Here is a 22159-nt window from a genome sequence, read left to right as displayed (position 1 = left end):
TGTAGGGTAAAAGGGGCGTGTCCACATAAACCACACCCACAACGCCACGGCCACGCCCCCAAAAGGGTGGGGCTGCATCTTGGCCCCGCCCACTGCCCTTCCCGCATTCCTATTGGCTGTGGGATGAGCTGGGGCGGGGCTTTCTCATTTCCCGCCTCCAGGAGCTCAGGCGATTGGACGAGCCCGCCCCACAGCGGCGGGAGGGGCGGGGCCATCTCTGATTGGTTCCTGCTGGGCTTTTTTTTTTTTTTTTTTTTTGCCCCTCCCCAAAGTGTCTTCAGGTTGATTGACGGGGCGGGGCCGCTTCCCATGGCTGCCCCTGTTTTGTAGGCGTGTCCGGAGCCGCGGCCCCGCCCCCCTCGTTTTGTATTTGTAGAATAAAAATAAAAAAAAAAAAATTAAAAAAAAAAAAACCGGAATTGGTGAAAAAACGACCCGGGTCACGTGACACACCCCCCCCACAGCGCGCGCCGCCCCGGCAGCTCTCGCGAGACCTCGGGCGAGATCTTGTCCTCCGGCCGGGGGGGCGCTCTCGCCAATCTCGCGAGATTTGAGAGCCGCTGGCAGCCGGCGCTCTCGCGAGAGCCGCGCGCGCCGCCGCCGTTCCCGCCGCTGAGGCAGCGGCCGCCGCTCCCCCCGCCCCTCCCTCCCTTCCTTCCCCCCCCTCCCGCGGCCCGGGGCCGCTCTCCGTGGCCGCTCTCGCTTTTCCTCTTCTCCGCGCGCCTCTCGCGAGGCTCGGGAAGCCGCGCTGCCGCAGGCGCCTCGCGAGATCTCGCTCTCCTCATCAGCGTGCCGGTGAGTGCCGGTGCGTGAGGGAACGGCGCGGGCCCGCGGCCTGTAAGGGGAGCGGGGGGGGGTTGAGCCGCTCTGTGGCGGGCAGGGCCTCCCCTCCCCCCCCCCCTCCCTTTACCCCTCGGTCCTCCCTCCCCTCCCCCCCATTCCGGTACGAGGCGGGATCCGTGAGGGGCCGCCTCCCCTCCCCCACTCGCCTCACGGAAATCTCGCGAGGCTTCTCTAAACTCCCGCCCCGCCGCTAGGCGCGCTCTCGCGAGAATTGGCCGCCGCGCCTCTCGCATTCCCATTGGCTGCCGGCGGCCTCGCCCCGCCTCCCTCTCGCCCCTCGGCGCCACCTCCTCCCCGTCCCGCCGGCCGCTCTCGCGGGACTTGCGGCGACTCTCGCGGGATCTCGGGCCGCGGCCGGGGCTCAGTGTAAGATGGCGGCGGCGGCAGCGGCGGGACGGGCCCGGGCCGGGCTCTGACCCCCCCCCCCTGCTCTCCCCGCCCGCTCAAGGTACCGGGGCCGGCGGGGCGGGGGGCTCGGCCCGGTGCCGCTGCGGGGCCCGCCGGCATAGAGGGGATGGCGCCCGGCTCCGTCATGAGGGGTCCGCCCCCCCCCCTCCCACCGCCCCCCCCACTCCCCAGCGGCCTCCCGTGATTTTGGGGGCTCCTTCCCTTCCTCACGGCCCCCCCTTCCCGCGACCCCCGCGGCCTCCCCCGCTACGGGACCCCCTGGCGGGGGCTCAGGCGCTCCCGCCGGGATTTCGGCTGTTTGGCTGCCTCCCTCCTTTAATTTAGCTTTCTCACGTTCTCAGGATTCTCCGGTATTTAGCAGTACTTTATTTATTTCTCGTCATTTGGGGAGCCCGCTCTCCCTCAGCCCCCTCCCATCACTCAGGGTCCCCCTCAGGGTTTTCCCGCATTTTGGGGACCCCTTTAGGTGCCCCCCCCTTCCCCATTCCCCAGGGCCGTGTTTCCTGCAGCTCCCCTTTTAGGACCCCCCTTTTTTCACACCCTTCAGCATTTGGGGGTCTCCTCGTTGCCTCCCCGCCGCTTTTTCCCTTTTATTTAACATTTTACAGCCATTCAGGCCTGCGCTTTTAGCGTTAAACCCCCCCCCACGCCGTAATTTGGGGAGGGGGGGGGGGATCCTTAATTTCTCCTTAATTTCCCACCAATCCCCCCCCGTCCATCCCACCCCCCCATCATTGGGGACCCCCAAAACCCCTCAATATTTCACAGCCCCCTCCCCAATTTCCCCCCCCCGGCAGCTCCCGGTTCCCCCCCCTCGCAGCGGCCGTGCCGAGGATGGACTGGGAGTGATTCCCGGTAAGGGAATTTATTTTGTGAGGGGGGGGGGTCTCTCCTCGGGGAGGGTTTTTTTTTCTTTTTGGGGGGGTTTAAAAACGAGATGGAGTTTCAGGTTTATTTTTGACGCTTCCCCCGTTTGGGGGGGGCCGTTTTTTGGGGTGTCCCCCCCCCGTTCTGATGCGTCACTGTCACCGAACCGGCCGGGGCGCGGGGGGGGGGGGGGGGAGCACCGGAGGGGGGGGCGGGGGAGCCCCGGCACGCGGCCGCCTCAGCGCTTAATTACAGCCCCTAATTACAGCCCTTAATTACAGCTCCGGTTAATTGAGGCGGGGTGGGGGGGGGCAGTGAGGTTTGGGGGGGCTCCCTGCGGACCCCCCCCCCCGGGCACGGCGGGGTTTTGCACATTCATTGTTCAGCCGGGGCCGCGACGTCATCGGGCAGCGGCCGCCGCGGCGCCTGTCGGGACAGCGAGGCCATGTCGGGATAGGGGGGCTCTGTCGGGATAGGGGGGTCCTGGCGGGATAGGGGGGTCCTGGCGGGATAGGGGGGTCCTGTCGGGATAGGGGGGTCCTGGCGGGATAGGGGGGTCCTGGCGGGATAGGGGGGTCCTGGCGGGATAGGGGGTCCTGTTGGGACAGCGAGACCATGTCGGGGATAGGGGGGGTCCTGTCGGGATAGGGGGGGGTCCTGGCGGGATAGAGGAGTTCTGTCAGGATAGGGGGGTACTGTCGGGATAGAGGGGTTCTGTTGGGATAGAGAGACTCTGTCAGGACAGCGAGGCCATGTCGGGATAGAGGGGCCCTGTCAGGAGAGCTGGGTTCTGTTGGGACAGCGGGCCCTGTTGGGACAGCAAGGCCATGTCGGGATAGGGGGGTCCTGTCGGGATAGGGGGGTCTGTTGGGATAGGGGGGTCCTGTCGGGATAGGGGGGTCCTGTTGGGATAGAGGGGTTCTGTCGGGATAGAGGGGCCCTGTCAGGAGAGCTGGGTTCTGGCGGGATAGAGGGGTTCTGGTGGGATAGAAGGACTCTGTCAGGACAGTGAGGTCATGTCGCGATAGAGGGGCCCTATCAGGAGAGCTGGGTTCTGTTGGGACAGCGAGGCCATGTCGGGATAGGGGTCCTGTCGGGATAGAGGGGTTCTGTCGCGATAGAGGGGCCCTGTCAGGAGAGCTGGGTTCTGGCGGGACAGCGAGGGCATGTCGGCATATCTGGGCCCTGTCGGGATATCTGGGCCCTGTCGGGGGGGCTTTGTCCCTCTGGGGGCAGCCCAGGTGTGACACTTCTCCTCTTCCTCCTCCTCCTCTCTTCCTCCTCTTCCTCCTCTTCCTCCTCTTCCTCCTCTTCCTCCTCTTCCTCCTCTTCCTCCTCTTCCTCCTCTTCCTCCTCTTCCTCCTCTTCCTCCTCTTCCTCCTCTTCCTCCTTTTCCTCCTCTTCCTCCTCTTCCTCCTCTTCCTCCTCTTCCTCCTCTTCCTCCTCTTCCTCCTCTTCCTCCTCTTCCTCCTCTTCCTCCTCTTCCTCCTCTTCCTCCTCTTCCTCCTCTTCCTCCTCTTCCTCCTCTTCCTCCTCTTCCTCCTCTTCTCCTCCTCCTCCTCCTCCTCCTCCTCCTCCTCCTCCTCCTCCTCCTCCTCCTCTCCCCCCCGTGTGGCCGCAGGCGGAGCACGAGGACCGGAACCCCCAAAATGAAAGTGGATCGGACGAAACTGAAGAAAACCCCCACAGAGGCGGTGAGAGCTTGGGGACACTGGGGACACTCGGGGAGGGGTTGGGGACACTTGGGGAGGGCTTGGGGACACTCGGGGGGAGCTTGGGGACACTCGGGGGGGGTTTTGGGGACACTCGGGGGGGGCTTGGGGACACTCGGGGGGGCTTGGGGACACTTGGGGAGGGGTTGGGGACACTGGGGGGGGCTTGGGGACACTTGGGGGATTTGGGGACACTCGGTGGAGGGCTTGGGGACACTCGGGGAGGGCTTGGGACACTGGGGGGGGCTTGGGGACGCTCAGGGAGGGGTGGGGACACTCGGGGGGGTTTGGGACACTCGGGGGGGGTTTGGGGACACTCGGGGACACTGGGGGGGGCTTGGGGACACTCGGGGGAGCTTGGGGACACTCGGGAGGGCTTGGGGACACTCAGGGACACTGGGGGGGGCTTGGGGACACTCGAGGGGGAATTGGAGATGTCTGAGGGCTTGGGACATTGGGAAGGGAATGGGGGGTGTTGGGGACACTGGGGGCTTTGGGGACACTGGGGGGGGTTTGGGGACACTGGGGGGGTTTGGGGACACTGGGAGTGTCGGGCAGTGATTTTGGGGACACTGAGGGGGTGTGGGGACACTGGGGGGGTGTTGGGGACTCAAGGAGTGTCGGGGCAGTGATTTTGGGGACACTGGGGGGGGTTTGGGACACTGGGGGGCGTTGGGGACCCCGTGAGGGGACAGTGCTGAGCCCCCCCTGTGCCCCCAGCCCGCCGACTGCCGGGCCCTCATCGAGAAGCTCAAGGGCTGCAGCGACGAGCAGCTGGTGACAGAGCTGCAGCAGATCAAGACATGGAACATTGGCAAGGTGGGAGGGGTCCCCAAAACCCGGGGGGGGTCCCCAAAACCCGGGGGGGGGCCCCAAAACCCGGGGGGGGTCCCCAAAACCTTGTGGGGGTCTTGATACGAGGTGGGAATTTCCCAAGGGGTTCCCTCTGGTGTGGTCAGGGTGGCTCTGAGCTCATCCCCAAAGCGCTCAGAGCCACGGGGGGGTCACCCTGGGACCCCCCAGAATGGGAGGGGGCACCCCCAGAGTGTCCCTGAAATGGGGAGGGGGTCCCTGGGTCTGGCTGAGCCCCCCTGAGCTCTCAGCCTCAGGGTGGGGCCGTTCTGGAGTTTTCTGGAGGTTTAGGAATGTGAGGAGGGGGCTCTGAATTTCCTGCAGCCTTTCCCGGGGTTGGGGGGCTGGGTTGGGGGGCTCAGGGCTGCAGCCCGTGCCCTTGGGGGGCTCAGGGGTTGGGGGGCTGGGTTGGGGGGCTCAGGGGGTCCAGGCCATGCCGTGGGGGGCTCAGGGGGTCCAGCCCATAGCCCCCAGCCCCACATCTCCCCCCCAGTGCGAGCTGTACCACTGGGTGGGTTTGAGGGGGCTGGGTTGGGGGCTGTGTTGGGGGTTTGAGGGGGTGTGTGGGGCTGGGTTGGGGGCTCAGAGGGTCCAGCCCATAGCCCCCAGCCCACATCTCCCCCCCAGTGCGAGCTGTACCACTGGGTGGTTTGAGGGGCTGGTTGGGGGGCTGGGTTGGGGGCTCAGGGGCTGTGGGGCTGGGTTGGGGGGCTCAGGGGGTGTGTGGGGCTGGGTTGGGGGTCTCAGGGGTGTTGGGGGGCTGTGTTGGGGGGCTCAGGGGGTGTGTGGGGCTGGGTTGGGGGCTCAGGGGGTCCAGCCCGTACCCCCAGCCCCACATCTCCCCCCCATAGTGCGAGCTGTACCACTGGGTGGGTTTGAGGGGGCTGTGTTGGGGGCTCAGGGGGTGTGTGGGGCTGGGTTAGGCAGCTCAGGGGGTGTGTGGGGCTGGGTTGGGGGGCTCAGGGGGGGTCCTGGCTGTGCCCTGGGGGGCTCAGAGGGTCCAGCCCATACCCCCCAGCCCCACATCTCCCCACAGTGCGAGCTGTACCACTGGGTGGGTTTGAGGGGGCTGGGTTGGGGGGCTCAGGGGGTGTGTGGGGCTGGGTTGGGGGGCTCAGGGGGTCCAGGCCATGCCGTGGGGGGCTCAGGGAGTCCAGCCTGTACCCCCAGCCCCACATCTCCCCCCCATAGTGCGAGCTGTACCACTGGGTGGGTTTGAGGGGGCTGTGTTGGGGGGCTGGGTTGGGGGCTCAGGGGGTCCAGGCCATGCCGTGGGGGGCTCAGGGGGTCCAGCCTGTACCCCCAGCCCCACATCTCCCCCCACAGTGCGAGCTGTACCACTGGGTGGGTTTGAGGGGGCTGGGTTGGGGGGCTGGGTTGGGGGTCTCAGGGAGTGTGTGGGGCTGGGTTGGGGGGCTCAGGGGGTCCAGGCCGTACCCCCAGCCCCACATCTCTCCGCACAGTGCGAGCTGTACCACTGGGTGGGTTTGAGGGGGCTGTGTTGGGGGGCTCAGGGGGTGTGTGGGGCTGGGTTGGGGGCTCAGAGGGTCCAGCCCGTACCCCCAGCCCCACATCTCCCCCCATAGTGCGAGCTGTACCACTGGGTGGGTTTGAGGGGGCTGGGTTGGGGGGCTCAGGGGGGGTCCTGGCTGTGCCCTGGGGGGCTCAGGGGGTCCAGCCCATACCCCCCAGCCCCACATCTCCCCCCACAGTGCGAGCTGTACCACTGGGTGGGTTTGAGTGGCTGTGTTGGGGGGCTGGGTTAGGCAGCTCAGCGGGTGTGTGGGGCTGGGTTGGGGGCTCAGGGGGTCCAGGCCATGCCGTGGGGGGCTCAGGGGGTCCAGCCCATAGCCCCCAGCCCCACATCTCCCCCCCAGTGCGAGCTGTACCACTGGGTGGACCTGCTGGACCGTTTCGACGCGCTGCTGGCCGAGGCGGGCCGGCCGGTGGAGGCCATGAGCTGGATGCTGGCCTGCGACCGGCCCGAGCGCCAGCCCCTCAAAGCCCTGCTGCTGGCCCTGCTCAACTTCACCGCTCTGCTCATCGAGTACAGCTTCTCCCGCCACCTCTACAGCTCCATCGAGGTGGGCACCACCCTCCCCAGGTGTGCCAGCCCCCCCTGGCACAGCCCTGAGCCCTGGCACACCTGTCCCCGCAGCACCTGACCACGCTGCTGGCCTCCTCGGACATGCACGTGGTGCTGGCCGTGCTCAACCTGCTCTACGTGTTCAGCAAACGCTCCAACTACATCACCCGCCTGGGCTCCGAGCGCCGCGGGCCCCTGCTGGCCCGCCTGCAGCACCTGGCCGAGGTGGGGGGCATTTGGGGGGATTTGGGGATTTTTGGGGGATTTTTTGGGGATTTTTTTTGGGGTTTTTTGGGTTTTTTGGGGTTTTTTTTGGGATTTTTTGGGGTTTTTTGGGGGATTTTTTTGGGGTTTTTTTTGGGGATTTTTTGGGGGGTTTTCGGGGGTTTTTATTGGGGTCTTTTGGGGATTTTTGGGGGATTTTTTTGGGATTTTGGGGGGTTTTTTGGGGGGATTTTGGGGTTTTTTTGGGGGGTTTTTGGGTTTTTTTGGGGGTTTTTTGGGTTTTTTTGGGGGTTTTTTTGGGGATTTTTTGGGGGGTTTTCGGGGGTTTTTATTGGGGTCTTTTGGGGATTTTTGGGGGATTTTTTTGGGATTTTGGGGGGTTTTTTTGGGGAGGGGGTTTTGAGGATTTTTGGGGATTTTTTGGGGTTTTTTAGGTGATTTTGGGGGAGTTTTTTGGGGGAGTTTTTTGGGGGGTTTTTAGGGTTTTTTGGGGGGTTTTTAGAGGATTTTTTGGAGTTTTTTGGGGGGGTTTTTGGGGGGTTTTTTGGGGGGTTTTGGGATTTTTGGGGGGGGATTTTTTGGAGGTTTTTGGGGGGTTTTTGGGGTTTTTGGGGCTCAGCAGGGCGGGGCTGAGCTGGGCTGGTCTCCCTGCAGAGCTGGGGTGGGAAGGAGAACGGATTCGGGCTGGCTGAGTGCTGCAGGGACCTGCACATGATGGTGAGTGGCACCTGAGGCACCCTGAGCTCACCTGTGGCACCTGGGGCTGGTCTGGGGATCCCCAGAGCTCACCTGTGCCTGTCCTGGGGGTCCCTGAGCTCACCTGTGCCTGTCCTGGGTGTCCCAGAGCTCACCTGTGCCTTTTCTGGGGGTCCCAGAGTTCACCTGTGCCTTTCCTGGGGGTCCCAAGGTTACCTGTGCCTGTCCTGGGGGTCCCCTGAGCTCACCTGTGCCTTTCCTGGGGGTCCCTGAGCTCACCTGTGCCTGTCCTGGGGGTCCCTGAGCTCACCTGTGCCTGTCCTGGGGGTCCCAGAGCTCACCTGTGCCTGTCCTGGGGGTCCCCTGAGCTCACCTGTGCCTGTCCTGGGGGTCCCTGAGCTCACCTGTGCCTGTCCTGGGGGTCCCAGAGCTCACCTGTGCCTGTCCTGGGGGTCCCCTGAGCTCACCTGTGATTGTCCTGGGGGTCCCAGAGCTCACCTGTGCCTGTCCTGGGGGTCCCCTGAGCTCACCTGTGCCTGTCCTGGGGGTCCCAAGGTTACCTGTGCCTGTCCTGGGGGTCCCAGAGCTCACCTGTGCCTGTCCTGGGGGTCCCAAGGTTACCTGTGCCTCACCTGTGCCTCAGGTGTCCCTCTGGCACGTGTGACATTGTCCCATCTCGGTGTGCCCCGATCCCAACATCGCCTTTGTCCCCCCCTGAGGGCCCTCAGTGCCATCCTGGGGGTCCCCCCACCCCTTTCAGTGTCCCCCAGGGTCCCCCCAGGTGAGGTGACCCTGCTGTGACCCCCCCTGTCCCCCCTGTCCTGTCCCCCCCCCAGAAATACCCCCCCAGTGCCACCACCCTGCACTTTGAGTTCTACGCCGAGCCGGGCGTCGAGGTGAAGGTGGACAAGAGGGTGAGTGACCCTGGGGACACCTGGGGACACCTGGGGACACCTGGGGGGGACACCAGGAGCCCCCCGACACCCGGGGGCCACCCCCTGACCTGCTGTGCCCCCCCCAGGCCACCAGCACCACCCTGCACTACATCCACATCGAGCAGCTGGACAAGGTGAGTCTGGGGGGGCACCTGTGTTTGGGGGGGGGGCTTGGCTGGGGTCAGGGACCCCCCACACACCCTGCCCTGCCCCCCAGGTGTGTCCCCTGCCCCCCAGGTGTGTCCCTCTGCCCCCCAGGTGTGCCCCTCTGCCCCCCAGGTGTGTCCCTCTGCCCCCCAGGTGTGTCCCTCTGCCCCCCAGCTTTGTCCCCTGCACCCCAGGTGTGTCCCTCTGCCCCCCAGGTGTGTCCCCTGCCCCCCAGCTTTGTTCCCTGCCCCCCAGGTGTGTCCCTCTGCCCCCCAGGTGTGTCCCCTGTCCCCCAGGTGTGTCCCCTGTCCCCCAGGTGTGTCCCCTGCCCTCCAGCTTTGTCCCCTGCACCCCAATTTCGTCCCCTACACCCCAAGTTTGTCCCCTACACCCCAAGTTTGTCCCTCTGTCCCCCAGTTTTGTTCCTCTGCCCCCAATTTTGTCTCCCCACCCCAATTTCGTTCCTCCCCATCCCAATTTTGTTCTTCTGCCCCCAGTTTTGTGCCCTACACCCCAATTTTGTCCCCTACACCCCAGTTTTGTCCCCTACACCCCAGTTTTGTCTCCTACACCCCAATTTCATCCCCTACACCTGAATTTTGCCCTCTACACCCCAATTTCATCCCCTACACCCCAATTTCATCCCCTACACCCCAATTTCGTCCCCTACACCCCAATTTCATCCCCTACACCCCAATTTTGTCCCCTACACCCCAATTCTGTCCCTCTGCCCCCCCAATTCTGTCCCCTACACCCCAGTTCTGTTCCTCTGCCCCCCAAGTTTGTCTCTCTGCCCCCCAGTTCTGTCCCTCCGCCCCCCAATTCTGTCCCCTACACCCCAATTTTGTCCCCTACACCCCAGTTCTGTCCCTCTGCCCCCCAAGTTTGTCCCTCTGCCCCCCAAGTTTGTCCCTCTGCCCCCCAAGTTTGTCCCTCTGCCCCCCACCTCGCTGCCCTGCTCCCCGCAGTTTCTGAGCCTCCCCTCCCGCAGATCTCGGAGAGCCCCTCGGAGATCATGGAGTCCCTGACCAAGATGTACAGCATCCCCAAGGACAAGCAGGTGCGTGGGGTGACCCCGAGGGGACCCCCCCCAGCTCAGGGGGTGACCCCCAGACCCTCCCTGACCCCCCCAAACTCTCTGTGCCCCCCCCCCAGATGCTGCTGTTCACCCACATCCGCCTGGCCCACGGCTTCTCCAACCACAAGAAGCGGCTGCAGGCGGTGCAGGCGCGGCTCCACGCCATCTCCATCCTGGGTGGGGCTCGTTAGGGGCTCGTTAATTGGGGGGTGGGCTCGGGGGGGGCCCGGGGGGGGCAGCGTGGGGTGACCCCCCCTCCCCCCCTCTCTCTGCAGTGTACTCCAACGCGCTGCAGGAGTCGGCCAACAGCATCCTGTACAACGGGCTGATCGAGGAGCTGGTGGACGTGCTGCAGATCACCGACAAGCAGCTGATGGTGAGCCTGGGGCACACCTGGGGCACACCTGGGACACACCTGGGCTGTCAGCTGGGTCACACCTGGGCTGTCAGCTGGGGCACACCTGGGCTGTCAGCTGGGGCACACCTGGGCTGTCAGCTGGGACACACGTGGGGCACACCTGGGGCACACCTGGGGCACACCTGAGACACCTGGGGCACACCTGGGCTGTTACCTGTCACCTGGGGCACACCTGGGTCACACCTGGGTCACACCTGGGCTGTCAGCTGGGACACACGTGGGGCACACGTAGGGCACACCTGGGACACACCTGGGGCACACCTGGGTCACACCTGGGACACACCTGGGCTGTCAGCTGGGGCACACCTGGGCTGTCACCTGGGGCACACCTGGGGCACACCTGGGACACACCTGGGGCACACCTGGGACACACCTGGGGCACACCTGGGCTGTCACCTGGGGCACACCTGGGCTGTCAGCTGGGGCACACCTGGGGCACACCTGGGGCACACCTGGGCTGTCAGCTGGGCTGTCACCTGGGGCACACCTGGGCTGTCACCTGGGGCACACCTGGGGCACACCTGGGACACACCTGGGGCACACCTGGGCTGTCAGCTGGGCTGTCACCTGGGGCACACCTGGGGCACACCTGGGCTGTCAGCTGGGGCACACCTGGGCTGTCACCTGGGGCACACCTGGGGCACACCTGGGCTGTCACCTGGGGCACACCTGGGACACACCTGGGGCACACCTGGGACACACCTGGGGCACACCTGGGCTGTCACCTGGGGCACACCTGGGGCACACCTGGGCTGTCAGCTGGGGCACACCTGGGACACACCTGGGACACACCTGGGGCACACCTGGGCTGTCAGCTGGGCTGTCACCTGGGGCACACCTGGGGCACACCTGGGCTGTCAGCTGGGGCACACGTGGGCTGTCACCTGGGCTGTCACCTGGGGCACACCTGGGCTGTCAGCTGGGCTGTCACCTGGGGCACACCTGGGCTGTCAGCTGGGCCACACCTGGGCTGTCACCTGGGCTGTCACCTGGGGCACACCTGGGACTCACCTGGGGCACACCTGGGACACACCTGGGCTGTCACCTGGGGCACACCTGGGACACACCTGGGCTGTCAGCTGGGGCACACCTGGGACACACCTGGGCTGTCACCTGTCATCTGGGCTGTCACCTGTACCCTATACTGTCAGCTATGCTGTCACCTGTACTCTCATCTTTGCTGTCACTTGGGCTGTTACCTGTACCCTGTACTGTCACCTGTGCTGTCACTTGGGCTGTCACCTGTACTGTCACCTATACTGTTCCCTGTATCCTATGCTGTCACCTGGGCTGTCACCTGTCCCGTCACCTGTCCCGTCACCTGTGCTCTCAGCTGTCCTGTTACCTGTCTTGTCACCTGTACTGTCATTTCTGCTGTTACCTGTCCCATCACCTGTGCTGTCACCTGTGCCATCGTTTGTACCCTTACCTGTGGTGTCAGCTGTACTGTCACCGTCACCTGTGCTGTCATCTGTGCCCTCATCTGTGCTGTTACCTGTCCCGTCACCTGTACTGTCACCTCTGCCATCACCTGTGGCATTACCTGTCCTGTGTCCTGTCCCCTCACCTGTTCTCTTTCCTGTCCCTCATTGTCAGCTGTGCTGTCACCTGTCTTGCACCTGTTCTTTAGCTGTACTGAACCTGTCACTTCACTCGTCTGACACTTGTCACCTGACTGTGCTCTGCCTGTCCTACACCTGTTGTACTCCTGTTGTTTCACATGTCTTGTCTGTTATTTCACCTGTCACATCATCTGTCACATCGCTTGTCACATCACCTGTCTCTTCACCTGTCACATTGCCTGTCACATCACCTGTCACATCACTTGTCACATTGCCTGTCACATCATCTGTCACATCACTTGTCACATCACCTGTCTCCTTCGTGTCCCCTCCGTGTCCCTCACCTGTCCCGTCTGTGTCCCTCACCTGTCCCCCCGTGTCCCTCACCTGTCCCCCCATGTCCCTCACCTGTCCCCCCGTGTCCCTCACCTGTCCCCCCATGTCCCCCCATGTCCCCCCGTGTCCCTCACCTGTCCCCCCATGTTCCTCACCTGTCCCCCGTGTCCCTGACGTGTCCCCCCATGTCCCTCACCTGTCCCCCCATGTCCCTCACCTGTCCCCCCGTGTCCCCCCCGTGTCCCTCACCTGTTCCCCCTGTCCCTCACCTGTCCCCCCGTGTCCCTCACCTGTCCCCCCGTGTCCCTCACCTGTCCCCCCATGTCCCTCACCTGTCCCCCCGTGTCCCCCCCATGTCCCCCTGTCCCCCCCATGTCCCTCACCTGTCCCCCCGTGTCCCCCCCATGTCCCCCGTGTCCCCCCATGTCCCTCACCTGTCCCCCCGTGTCCCCAGGACATCAAGGCGGCGTCCCTGCGCACGCTGACGTCGATCGTTCACCTGGAGCGGACGCCGAAGCTGAGCAGCATCATCGACTGCACGGGCACCGCGTCCTACCACGGCTTCCTGCCCGTGCTGGTGCGCAACTGCATCCAGGCCATGATCGGTGCGTGCCGGGCCCGGGGGCTCACCTGGGGGGGGGCCCTGACCCGCCCTAACCCCACCTGTCCCACCCTTCCAGACCCTTCCATGGAGCCCTACCCCCACCAGTTCGCCACGGCGCTCTTCTCCTTCCTCTACCACCTGGCCAGCTACGACGCGGGCGGCGAGGCGCTGGTGTCGTGCGGGATGATGGAGGCGCTGCTCAAGGTGAGCTCGTGGTGCCTCGGGGTGGGTGGGGGGAGCTCTCAGGTGAGCCTCGGGCGCCGCCTGACGCGCCCGCCACGCCCCCCCGCCAGGTGATCAAGTTCCTGGGGGACGAGCAGGACCAGATCACCTTCGTCACGCGGGCCGTGCGCGTGGTGGATCTCATCACCAACCTGGACATGGCGGCCTTCCAGTCGCACAGCGGGCTGTCCATCTTCATCTACCGCCTGGAGGTGCCGCCCCTGCGCCCCCCGGGGCTGGTCTGGGGTCACCTGGGGGTGCTTTGGGGTCACCTGGGGGTGCTTTGGGGTCACCTGGGGGTGCTTTGAGGTCCCCCGGGGTTGCTTTGGGTTCCCCAGGCTGTTTTGGGTTCCCTCAGGGCTGTTTTGGGGTTCCCCAGGCTGTTTTGGGGTTCCCCGGGGCTGCTTTGGGGTCACCTGGGGGTGCTTTGAGGTTCCCCGGGGTTGCTTTGGGGTTCCCCAGGCTGGTTTGGGGTTCCCTGGGGCTGGTCTGGGGTCACCTGGGGGTGCTTTGAGGTTCCCCGGGGTTGCTTTGGGGTTCCCCAGGCTGGTTTGGGGTTCCCTGGGGCTGGTCTGGGGTCACCTGGGGGTGCTTTGAGGTTCCCCGGGGTTGCTTTGGGGTCACCTGGGAGTGCTTTGAGGTCCCCCGGGGTTGCTTTGGGGTCACCTGGGGGTGCTTTGGGGTCCCCCAGGGTTGCTTTGGGGTCACCTGGGGGTGCTTTGAGGTCCCCCGGGGTTGCTTTGGGGGTTCCCCAGGCTGGTTTGGGGTTCCCCCGGTGCTGTTTTGAGGTCCCCCAGGGTTGCTTTGGGGTCACCTGGGGCTGGTTTGAGGTCCCCCGGGGTTGCTTTGGGGGTTCCCCAGGCTGTTTTGGGGTCCCCCGGGCTGTTTTGGGCTCCCCCGGGGCTGTTTTGGGCTCCCCCAGGGTTGTTCTGGGGTTCCCTGGTGCTGTTTTAGGGTCCCCCGGGGTTGTTTTGGGTTCCCCCAGGGTTGTTTTGGGGTCCCCGGGCTGTTTTGGGGTTCCCCCGGGCTGTTTTGGGCTCCCCAGGCTGTTTTGGGTTCCCCTGGTGCTGTTTTGGGGTCTCCCAGGGCTGTTTGCAGTTCCCCCAGGGCTGTTTTGGGGTCCCCCAGGCTGTTTTAGGGTCCCCCAGGCTGTTTTAGGGTTCCCCCAGGGCTGTTTTGGGCTCCCCCAGGCTGTTTTGGATTCCCCAGGGCTGTTTTGGGGTCTCCCAGGGCTGTTTTGGGGTCCCCCGGGCTGTTTTGGGGTCCCCCAGTGCTGTTTTGGGGTCCCCCAGGGCTGTTTTGGGGTCCCCCAGGCTGTTTTGGGGTGCTGAGTCTCTGTCCCCCCCAGCACGAGGTTGACCTGTGCCGCCGCGAGTGTCCCTTCGTCATCAAGCCCAAAGTGCAGCGCCCGCCGGCCGCCGCCCTGCCCGAGGGCGAGGACATGGAGACGGACATGGAGGGTGAGCAGGGGGGGCTGGCAGTGCCACCCCCTCCCTCGGTGTCACCCGTGTCCCCCGTGACGTCCCCGTCCCCCCCGCAGTGACCGACGTGGCCATGGAGAGCAGCCCCGGCCCCTCGGCCGAAGCCCGGCCGGACCCCCCGGCTCCGGCCGCCGTGGCCGGCACCAGCGGCGTGGCCGGCCCGGCCCCACGCGGCGGTAGGTGACCCCCAGGGGTGGGGACACGCTGGGGACACGCTGGGGACACTGGGGACGCACTGGGGACACTCTGGGGACACTCTGGGACACTCTGGGGACACCTGGGGACACCCTGGGGACACGCTGGGACGCGCTGGGGACACGCTGGGACGCGCTGGGGACACTGGGGACACGCTGGGGACACCTGGGACACGCTGGGGACACGCTGGGACGCGCTGGGACGCACTGGGGACACTGGGGACACGCTGGGGACACTGGGGACATGCTGGGGACACCTGGGACACTCTGGGACACTCTGGGACACGCTGGGACGCACTGGGGACATGCTGGGGACACTGGGGACACGCTGGGGACACCTGGGACACGCTGGGGACACGCTGGGGACACGCTGGGGACACGCTGGGACACTCTGGGGACACTGGGGACATGCTGGGACACGCTGGGGACACTGGGGACACTCTGGGGACACTCTGGGGACACTGGGGACACGCTGGGGACACTGGGGACACGCTGGGGACTCCTGGGACACGCTGGGGACACACCTGGGGACACGCTGGGACACTCTGGGGACACTCTGGGGACACTCTGGGGAAACCCTGGGGACACTCGGGACACGCTGGGGACACTCTGGGACACTCTGGGACACTCTGGGACACGCTGGGGACACTGGGGACGCTCTGGGGACACTCTGGGGACACCCTGGGGACGCTCTGAGGACACTCTGGGACACACTGGGACGCACTGGGGACACGCTGGGGACACGCTGGGGACACCTGGGGACACCTGGGGACACTCTGGGGACACTCTGGGGACACCCTGGAGACACTGGGACACTCTGGGACACTCTGGGGACACTCTGGGGACACCCTGGGGACACTCTGGGGACACCTGGGGACACCTGGGGACACTCTGGGGACACTCTGGGGACACCCTGGAGACACTGGGACACTCTGGGACACTCTGGGGACACCCTGGGGACACCCTGGGGACACTGGGGACACTCTGGGGACACTCTGGGGACACTGGGGACTCCTGGGACACCCTGGGGACACGCTGGGGACACTCTGGGGACACTCTGGGGACACTGGGGACACCCTGGGGACACCCTGGGGACACTCTGGGGACACCTGGGACACCCTGGGGACACCCTGGGGACACACTGGGGACACCTGGGACACCCTGGGGACACCCTGGGGACACGCTGGGGACACTCTGGGGACACCCTGGGACACCCTGGGGACACCCTGGGGACACTGGGGACATGCTGGGGACACACCTGGGGACACCTGGGGACACTCTGGGGACACCCTGGGGACACTGGGGACACCTGGCGGGGGTCTCACCCGTGTGCCCCCTCCCCAGGAGTGCAGTGCATCCCCCAGCGCGCGGCTTTGCTCAAATCCATGCTGAACTTCCTCAAAAAAGCCATCCAGGACCCCGCCTTCTCCGACGGCATCCGGCACGGTGCGTGGTCACTGCTGAGACCGCTGACCACTGAGACTGCTGACCACTGAGACCACTGACCACACTGACCACTGAGACCGCTGACCACTGACCCCTGAGACTACTGACTACTGACTACACTGACCCCACTGACCACTGAGACCGCTGACCAGTGACCACACTGACCACTGAGACCGCTGACCACTGACCACACTGACCACACTGACCACTGACCCCTGAGACCACTGACCACACTGACCCCGCTGACCACTGAGACCACTGACCACACTGACCCCTGAGACTGCTGACCACTGACCACACTGACCCCACTGACCACTGAGACCACTGACCACACTGACCACTGAGACCACTGAGACCACTGACCCCACTGACCACTGACCCCTGAGACCGCTGACCACTGAGACCACTGACCACACTGACCACTGACCACTGAGACCACTGACCCCACTGAGCCCTGAGCCCTGAGCCCGGTGACCCCACTGACCCCACTGACCACACTGATCCCTGAGACCACTGACCCCACTGACCCCACTGACCACACTGACCACTGAGACCGCTGACCACACTGACCACACTGACCACACTGACCACTGAGACCGCTGACCACACTGACCACTGAGACCGCTGACCACACTGACCACACTGACCCCTGAGACCGCTGACCACTGACCCCACCGACCCCTGACCCAGTGACCACTGAGTCCACTGAGCCCAATGACCCCTGACCCAGCGACCCCTGACCACACTGACCCCACACTGACCCCACTGACCACAATGACCCCACTGACCACAATGACCCCACCGACCCCTGTCTCCACTGACCCCAGTGATCCCTGACTCCACTGACCCCCCTGACCACTGACCCCTGACCCCCCTGACCCCCCTGTCCCCACACTGACCCGCTGTCCCCCCTGACCTCTGACCCCCCTGTTCCCACTGACCCCTGATCCCCCTGACCCCCCTGTCCCCACACTGACCCCCTGTCCCCCCTGACCTCTGACCCCCCTGACCCCCCTGACCCCACTGTCCCCACACTGACCCCCTGATCCCCCTGACCTCTGACCCCCCTGTTCCCACTGACCCCTGACCCCACTGTCCCCACACTGACCCCCTGTCCCCCCTGTCCCCACCCTGACCCCCTGTCCCCCCTGACCTCTGACCCCCCTGACCCCCCTGTCCCCACACTGACCCCCTGTCCCCCCTGACCTCTGTCCCCTGTCCCCGCTGTCCCCGCAGTGATGGACGGCTCGCTGCCCACCTCCCTGAAGCACATCATCAGCAACGCCGAGTACTACGGCCCCTCGCTGTTCCTGCTGGGTGAGCCACGCCCCGGCCCCGCCCGGGCAGCGCGGGGCGGGCGCGGCGCGGGGACCCCGCCAGGTGCTCTACCTGCCCTCAGTGCCCCCCTCTCTCCTCCCGCCGCAGCGACCGAGGTGGTGACGGTCTTCGTGTTCCAGGAGCCCTCGCTGCTGTCCTCGCTGCAGGACAACGGCCTCACCGACGTCATGCTGCACGCGCTGCTCATCAAGGACGTGAGTGTCACCTGTGTCACCTGTGCTACCTGTCCTGTGTCACCTGTGTCACCTGTTCTGTGTCACCTGTGTTACCTATCCTTCCACCTGTGCCCTCCCCTGTCCTGTGTCTGTCCCCTCACTCATCCCCTCACCGACGTCATGCTGCACGCGCTGCTCATCAAGGACGTGAGTGTCACCTGTGTCACCTGTGTCACCTGTCCTGTGTCACCTGTGTCACCTGTGTTACCTGTCCTCCCACCTGTGCCCTCCTCCTGTCCTGTGTCTGTCCCCTCACTCATCCCCTCACCAACGTCATGCTGCACGCGCTGCTCATCAAGGACGTGAGTGTCACCTGTGTCACCTGTCTCACCTGTCCTGTGTCACCTGTCACCTGTCCTGTGTCACCTGTCCTGTGCCCTCCCCTGTCCTGTGTCTGTCCCCTCACTCATCCCCTCACCGACGTCATGCTGCACGCGCTACTCATCAAGGACGTGAGTGTCACCTGTGTCACTTGTCTCACCTGTGTCACCTGTCCTGTGTCACCTGTGTTACCTGTCACCTGTCCTGTGCCCTCCTCCTGTCCTGTGTCTGTCCCCTCGTGTGTCCCCTCACCGACGTCATGCTGCACGCGCTGCTCATCAAGGACGTGAGTGTCACCTGTGTCACCTGTGTCACCTGTCCTGTGTCACCTGTCCTGTGCCCTCCTCCTGTCCTGTGTCTGTCCCCTCGTGTGTCCCCTCACTGACGTCATGCTGCACGCGCTGCTCATCAAGGACGTGAGTGTCACCTGTGTCACCTGTCCTGTGTCACCTGTGTTACCTGTCCTCCCACCTGTGCCCTCCCCTGTCCTGTGTCTGTCCCCTCACCGACGTCATGCTGCACGCGCTGCTCATCAAGGACGTGAGTGTCACCTGTGTCACCTGTGTCACCTGTGTCACCTGTCACCTGTGTTACCTGTCACCTGTCCTGTGTCACCTGTGTTACCTGTCCTCCCACCTGTGCCCTCCCCTGTTCTGTGTCTGTCCCCTCACCGACGTCATGCTGCACGCGCTGCTCATCAAGGACGTGAGTGTCACCTGTGTCACCTGTGTCACCTGTGTTACCTGTTCTGTGTCACCTGTGTTACCTGTCCTCCCACCTGTGCCCTCCCCTGTTCTGTGTCTGTCCCCTCACTCATCCCCTCACCGACGTCATGCTGCACGCGCTGCTCATCAAGGACGTGAGTGTCACCTGTGTCACCTGTGCTACCTGTCCTGTGTCACCTGTGTCACCTGTCCTGTGTCACCTGTCCTGTGCCCTCCTCCTGTCCTGTGTCTGTCCCCTCGTGTGTCCCCTCACTGACGTCATGCTGCACGCGCTGCTCATCAAGGACGTGAGTGTCACCTGTGTCACCTGTCCTGTGTCACCTGTCACCTGTCACCTGTCCTGTGCCCTCCTCCTGTCCTGTGTCTGTCCCCTCGTGTGTCCCCTCGTGTGTCCCCTCACCGACGTCATGCTGCATGCGCTGCTCATCAAGGACGTGAGTGTCACCTCTGTCACCTGTCTCACCTGTCCTGTGTCACCTGTGTTACCTGTCCTGTGTCACCTGTCCTGTGCCCTCCCCTGTCCTGTGTCTGTCCCCTCACCGACGTCATGCTGCACGCGCTGCTCATCAAGGACATGAGTGTAATTCACCTGTTGCCTGTTACCTGTGTTGCATCACCTGTGTTATATCATTTGTGTTACCCGTGTTATGTCGTCTGTGTTACCTGTGTTATATCACGTGTGCTACCTGTGTTATATCACCTGTGTTACCTGTGTTATATCACCTGTGTCACCTGTCATCTCTGCTATTTGTCACCTGTCTTGTGTTACCTGTCCCCTTGTGTGTCCCCTCCCTTGTTGTCTCACCTGTCCCATTTCCTGCTGCACCTGTTTCACCCTCAGCTGTCCCACCTGTCCTTCACTCTCCCCACATTCACTTTGTACCTGTCCCATTTCCTGCCCTGCACCTGTGCTCTCACCTGTGCCTGCCCCACACCTGCCCCAGGTGTGTCTGACCCACACCTGCCCCTCACCAGCTGTGCCAGCTGTGCCCCAGCTCCACACCTGCCCCACACCAGCCCCACACCAGCCCCAGGTGTGTCTGACCCCCTCCCCTGCCCCACACCAGCCCCAGGTGTGTCTGACCCCCTCACCAGCCCCACACCAGCCCCAGGTGTGCCTGACCCCCTCACCTGCCCCACACCAGCCCCAGGTGTGCCTGACCCCCTCCCCTGCCCCACACCTGCCCCAGGTGTGCCTGACCCCCTCACCTGCCCCACACCAGCCCCAGGTGTGTCTGACCCCCTCACCAGCCCCACACCTGCCCCACACCAGCCCCAGGTGTGTCTGACCCCCTCCCCTGCCCCACACCTGCCCCAGGTGTGTCTGACCCCCTCACCAGCCCCACACCTGCCCCACACCAGCCCCAGGTGTGTCTGACCCCCTCCCCTGCCCCACACCTGCCCCAGGTGTGCCTGACCCCCTCACCAGCCCCAGGTGTGTCTGATCCCCTCCCCTGCCCCACACCAGCCCCACACCAGCCCCAGGTGTGCCTGACCCCCTCACCAGCCCCACACCTGCCCCAGGTGTGCCTGACCCCCTCACCTGTGCAGGTTCCAGCCACGCGGGAGGTGCTGGGCTCGCTGCCCAACGTGTTCAGCGCGCTGTGCCTGAACGCGCGGGGGCTGCAGAGCTTCGTGCAGTGCCAGCCCTTCGAGCGCCTCTTCAAGGTGCTGCTCTCCCCCGATTACCTGCCCGCCATGCGCCGCCGCCGCAGCTCCGACCCCCTCGGTGAGACACGGCAACACACCTGGGGACATGGGGGACACACCTGGGGACACACCTGGGGACACTGGGAACACACCTGGGGACACTGGGAACACACCTGGGGATGGGAGCACCTGGGGACACACCTGGGGACACACCTGGGGATGGGGACACACCTGGGGACACTGGGGATACACCTGGGGACACACCTGGGGAGAGAGGGGACACACCTGGGGACACTGGGGACACACCTGGGGATGGGGACACACCTGGGGAGGGAGGGAACACACCTGGGGACACCTGGGGAGAGAGGGGACACACCTGGGGACACAGCTGGGGACACTGGGGACACACCTGGGGACACACCTGGGGACACTGGGGACACACCTGGGGACACACCTGGGGATACTGGGGACACACCTGGGGACACTGGGGACACACCTGGGGACACTGGGGACACACCTGGGGACACTGGGGACACACCTGGGGACACACCTGGGGATGGGGACACACCTGGGGAGAGAGGGGACACACCTGGGGACACACCTGGGGACACCTGGGGAGGGAGGGGAACACACCTGGGGACACAGGGGACACACCTGGGGACACACCTGGGGACACACCTGGGAATGGGGACACACCTGGGGAGAGAGGGGACACACCTGGGGACACACCTGGGGAGAGAGGGGACACACCTGGGGACAGAGGGGACACAGCTGGGGAGGGATGGGGACACACCTGGGGATGGGAACACCAAACCCTCTGTGACCCCCCCAAACCCCCTCTGTGACCCCCCCAAACCCCCTCTGTGACCCCCCAAACCCTCTGTGACCCCCCCAAACCCGCCGTGTCCCCCCCCCAGGTGACACAGCCTCCAACCTGGGCAGCGCCGTGGACGAGCTGATGCGCCACCAGCCCACGCTCAAGACCGACGCCACCACCGCCATCATCAAGGTGACAACTTGGGGCCACCCCCGGGGGTCCGGGGACCCCCCCCAAACCCATCCTGTCCCCCCCCTCATTAACGGGAGCCCCCTCCCCAGCTGCTGGAGGAGATCTGCAGCCTGGGCCGGGACCCCAGGTACATCTGCCAGAAGCCGTCGATGCAGAAGGCGGACGGGACGGCGGCGGCGCCGCCCCCGCGCTCCCCCCACGCCGCCGAGGAGGCGTCGAGCGAGGATGAGGAGGAGGAGGAGGTGCAGGCCATGCAGAGCTTCGGGGCCGCCCAGCAGAGCGAGGCCGAGCCCAGCCAGACGTGAGCGGGGCTGAGGGGGGGGGTCTGGGGGCTGCTGGAGGGGTCTGGGGGCTGCTGGAGGGGTCTGGGGGTGTCCCAGGGGGTGTCCTCAGGGGTCTGGGGGCTGCTGGAGGGGTCTGGGGGAGTCCCAAGGGGTCTGGGGGCTGCTGGAGGGGTCTGGGGGTGTCCCAAGGGGTGTCCTCGGGGGTCTGGGGGCTTCTGGAGAGGTCTGGGGGTGTCACCAGGGATCTGGGGGCTGCTGGAGGGGTCTGGGGGCTGCTGGAGGGGTCTGGGGGTGTCCCAAGGGGTGTCCTCAGGGGTCTGGGGGCTTCTGAAGGGGTCTGGGGTGTCCTCGGGGGTCTGGGGGCTGCTGGAGGGGTCTGGGGGTGTCCCCAGCGCTGTCCCCAGGGGTTTGGGGGTGTTCCTAGAGGTCTGGGGGTGTCCCCAGGGATCTGGGGGTGTCCCCAGGGGTGTCCCCAGGGCTTTGGGGGTGCCCCCAGGGGTCTGGG

At 65.1% G+C, this 22159-nt stretch overlaps 1 protein-coding gene across 1 annotated transcript in view; it reads left to right on the top strand.

The window, feature by feature from the left end:
• Positions 1 to 464: 464 nt before the first annotated feature.
• LOC131574482 (E3 ubiquitin-protein ligase HUWE1-like) overlaps positions 465 to 22159 on the top strand; it is a gene marked incomplete at its 5' end in the record, with an annotated part of 28931 nt that continues 7236 nt past the window's right edge. Inside the window, 24 exons of the mRNA XM_058828952.1 lie at positions 465 to 805; positions 965 to 1291; positions 2049 to 2106; positions 3740 to 3812; positions 4551 to 4649; positions 6560 to 6766; positions 6841 to 6993; positions 7648 to 7710; positions 8526 to 8603; positions 8711 to 8758; positions 9763 to 9831; positions 9927 to 10026; positions 10125 to 10225; positions 12620 to 12770; positions 12846 to 12973; positions 13063 to 13203; positions 14340 to 14451; positions 14532 to 14648; positions 16011 to 16112; positions 17349 to 17429; positions 17538 to 17644; positions 20263 to 20440; positions 21279 to 21370; positions 21460 to 21671. Of these exons, the coding sequence (XP_058684935.1) occupies positions 465 to 805; positions 965 to 1291; positions 2049 to 2106; positions 3740 to 3812; positions 4551 to 4649; positions 6560 to 6766; positions 6841 to 6993; positions 7648 to 7710; positions 8526 to 8603; positions 8711 to 8758; positions 9763 to 9831; positions 9927 to 10026; positions 10125 to 10225; positions 12620 to 12770; positions 12846 to 12973; positions 13063 to 13203; positions 14340 to 14451; positions 14532 to 14648; positions 16011 to 16112; positions 17349 to 17429; positions 17538 to 17644; positions 20263 to 20440; positions 21279 to 21370; positions 21460 to 21671 (3138 nt within the window). The remainder of the gene's footprint in view (positions 806 to 964; positions 1292 to 2048; positions 2107 to 3739; positions 3813 to 4550; positions 4650 to 6559; positions 6767 to 6840; positions 6994 to 7647; positions 7711 to 8525; positions 8604 to 8710; positions 8759 to 9762; positions 9832 to 9926; positions 10027 to 10124; positions 10226 to 12619; positions 12771 to 12845; positions 12974 to 13062; positions 13204 to 14339; positions 14452 to 14531; positions 14649 to 16010; positions 16113 to 17348; positions 17430 to 17537; positions 17645 to 20262; positions 20441 to 21278; positions 21371 to 21459; positions 21672 to 22159) is intronic.

The sequence above is a fragment of the Poecile atricapillus genome, unplaced genomic scaffold, assembly GCF_030490865.1.
Source record: "Poecile atricapillus isolate bPoeAtr1 unplaced genomic scaffold, bPoeAtr1.hap1 scaffold_345, whole genome shotgun sequence".
Taxonomy (NCBI): domain Eukaryota; kingdom Metazoa; phylum Chordata; class Aves; order Passeriformes; family Paridae; genus Poecile; species Poecile atricapillus.
Note: the sequence above shows the minus strand (reverse complement) of the source record. Positions and strands in the feature narration are given on the sequence as shown.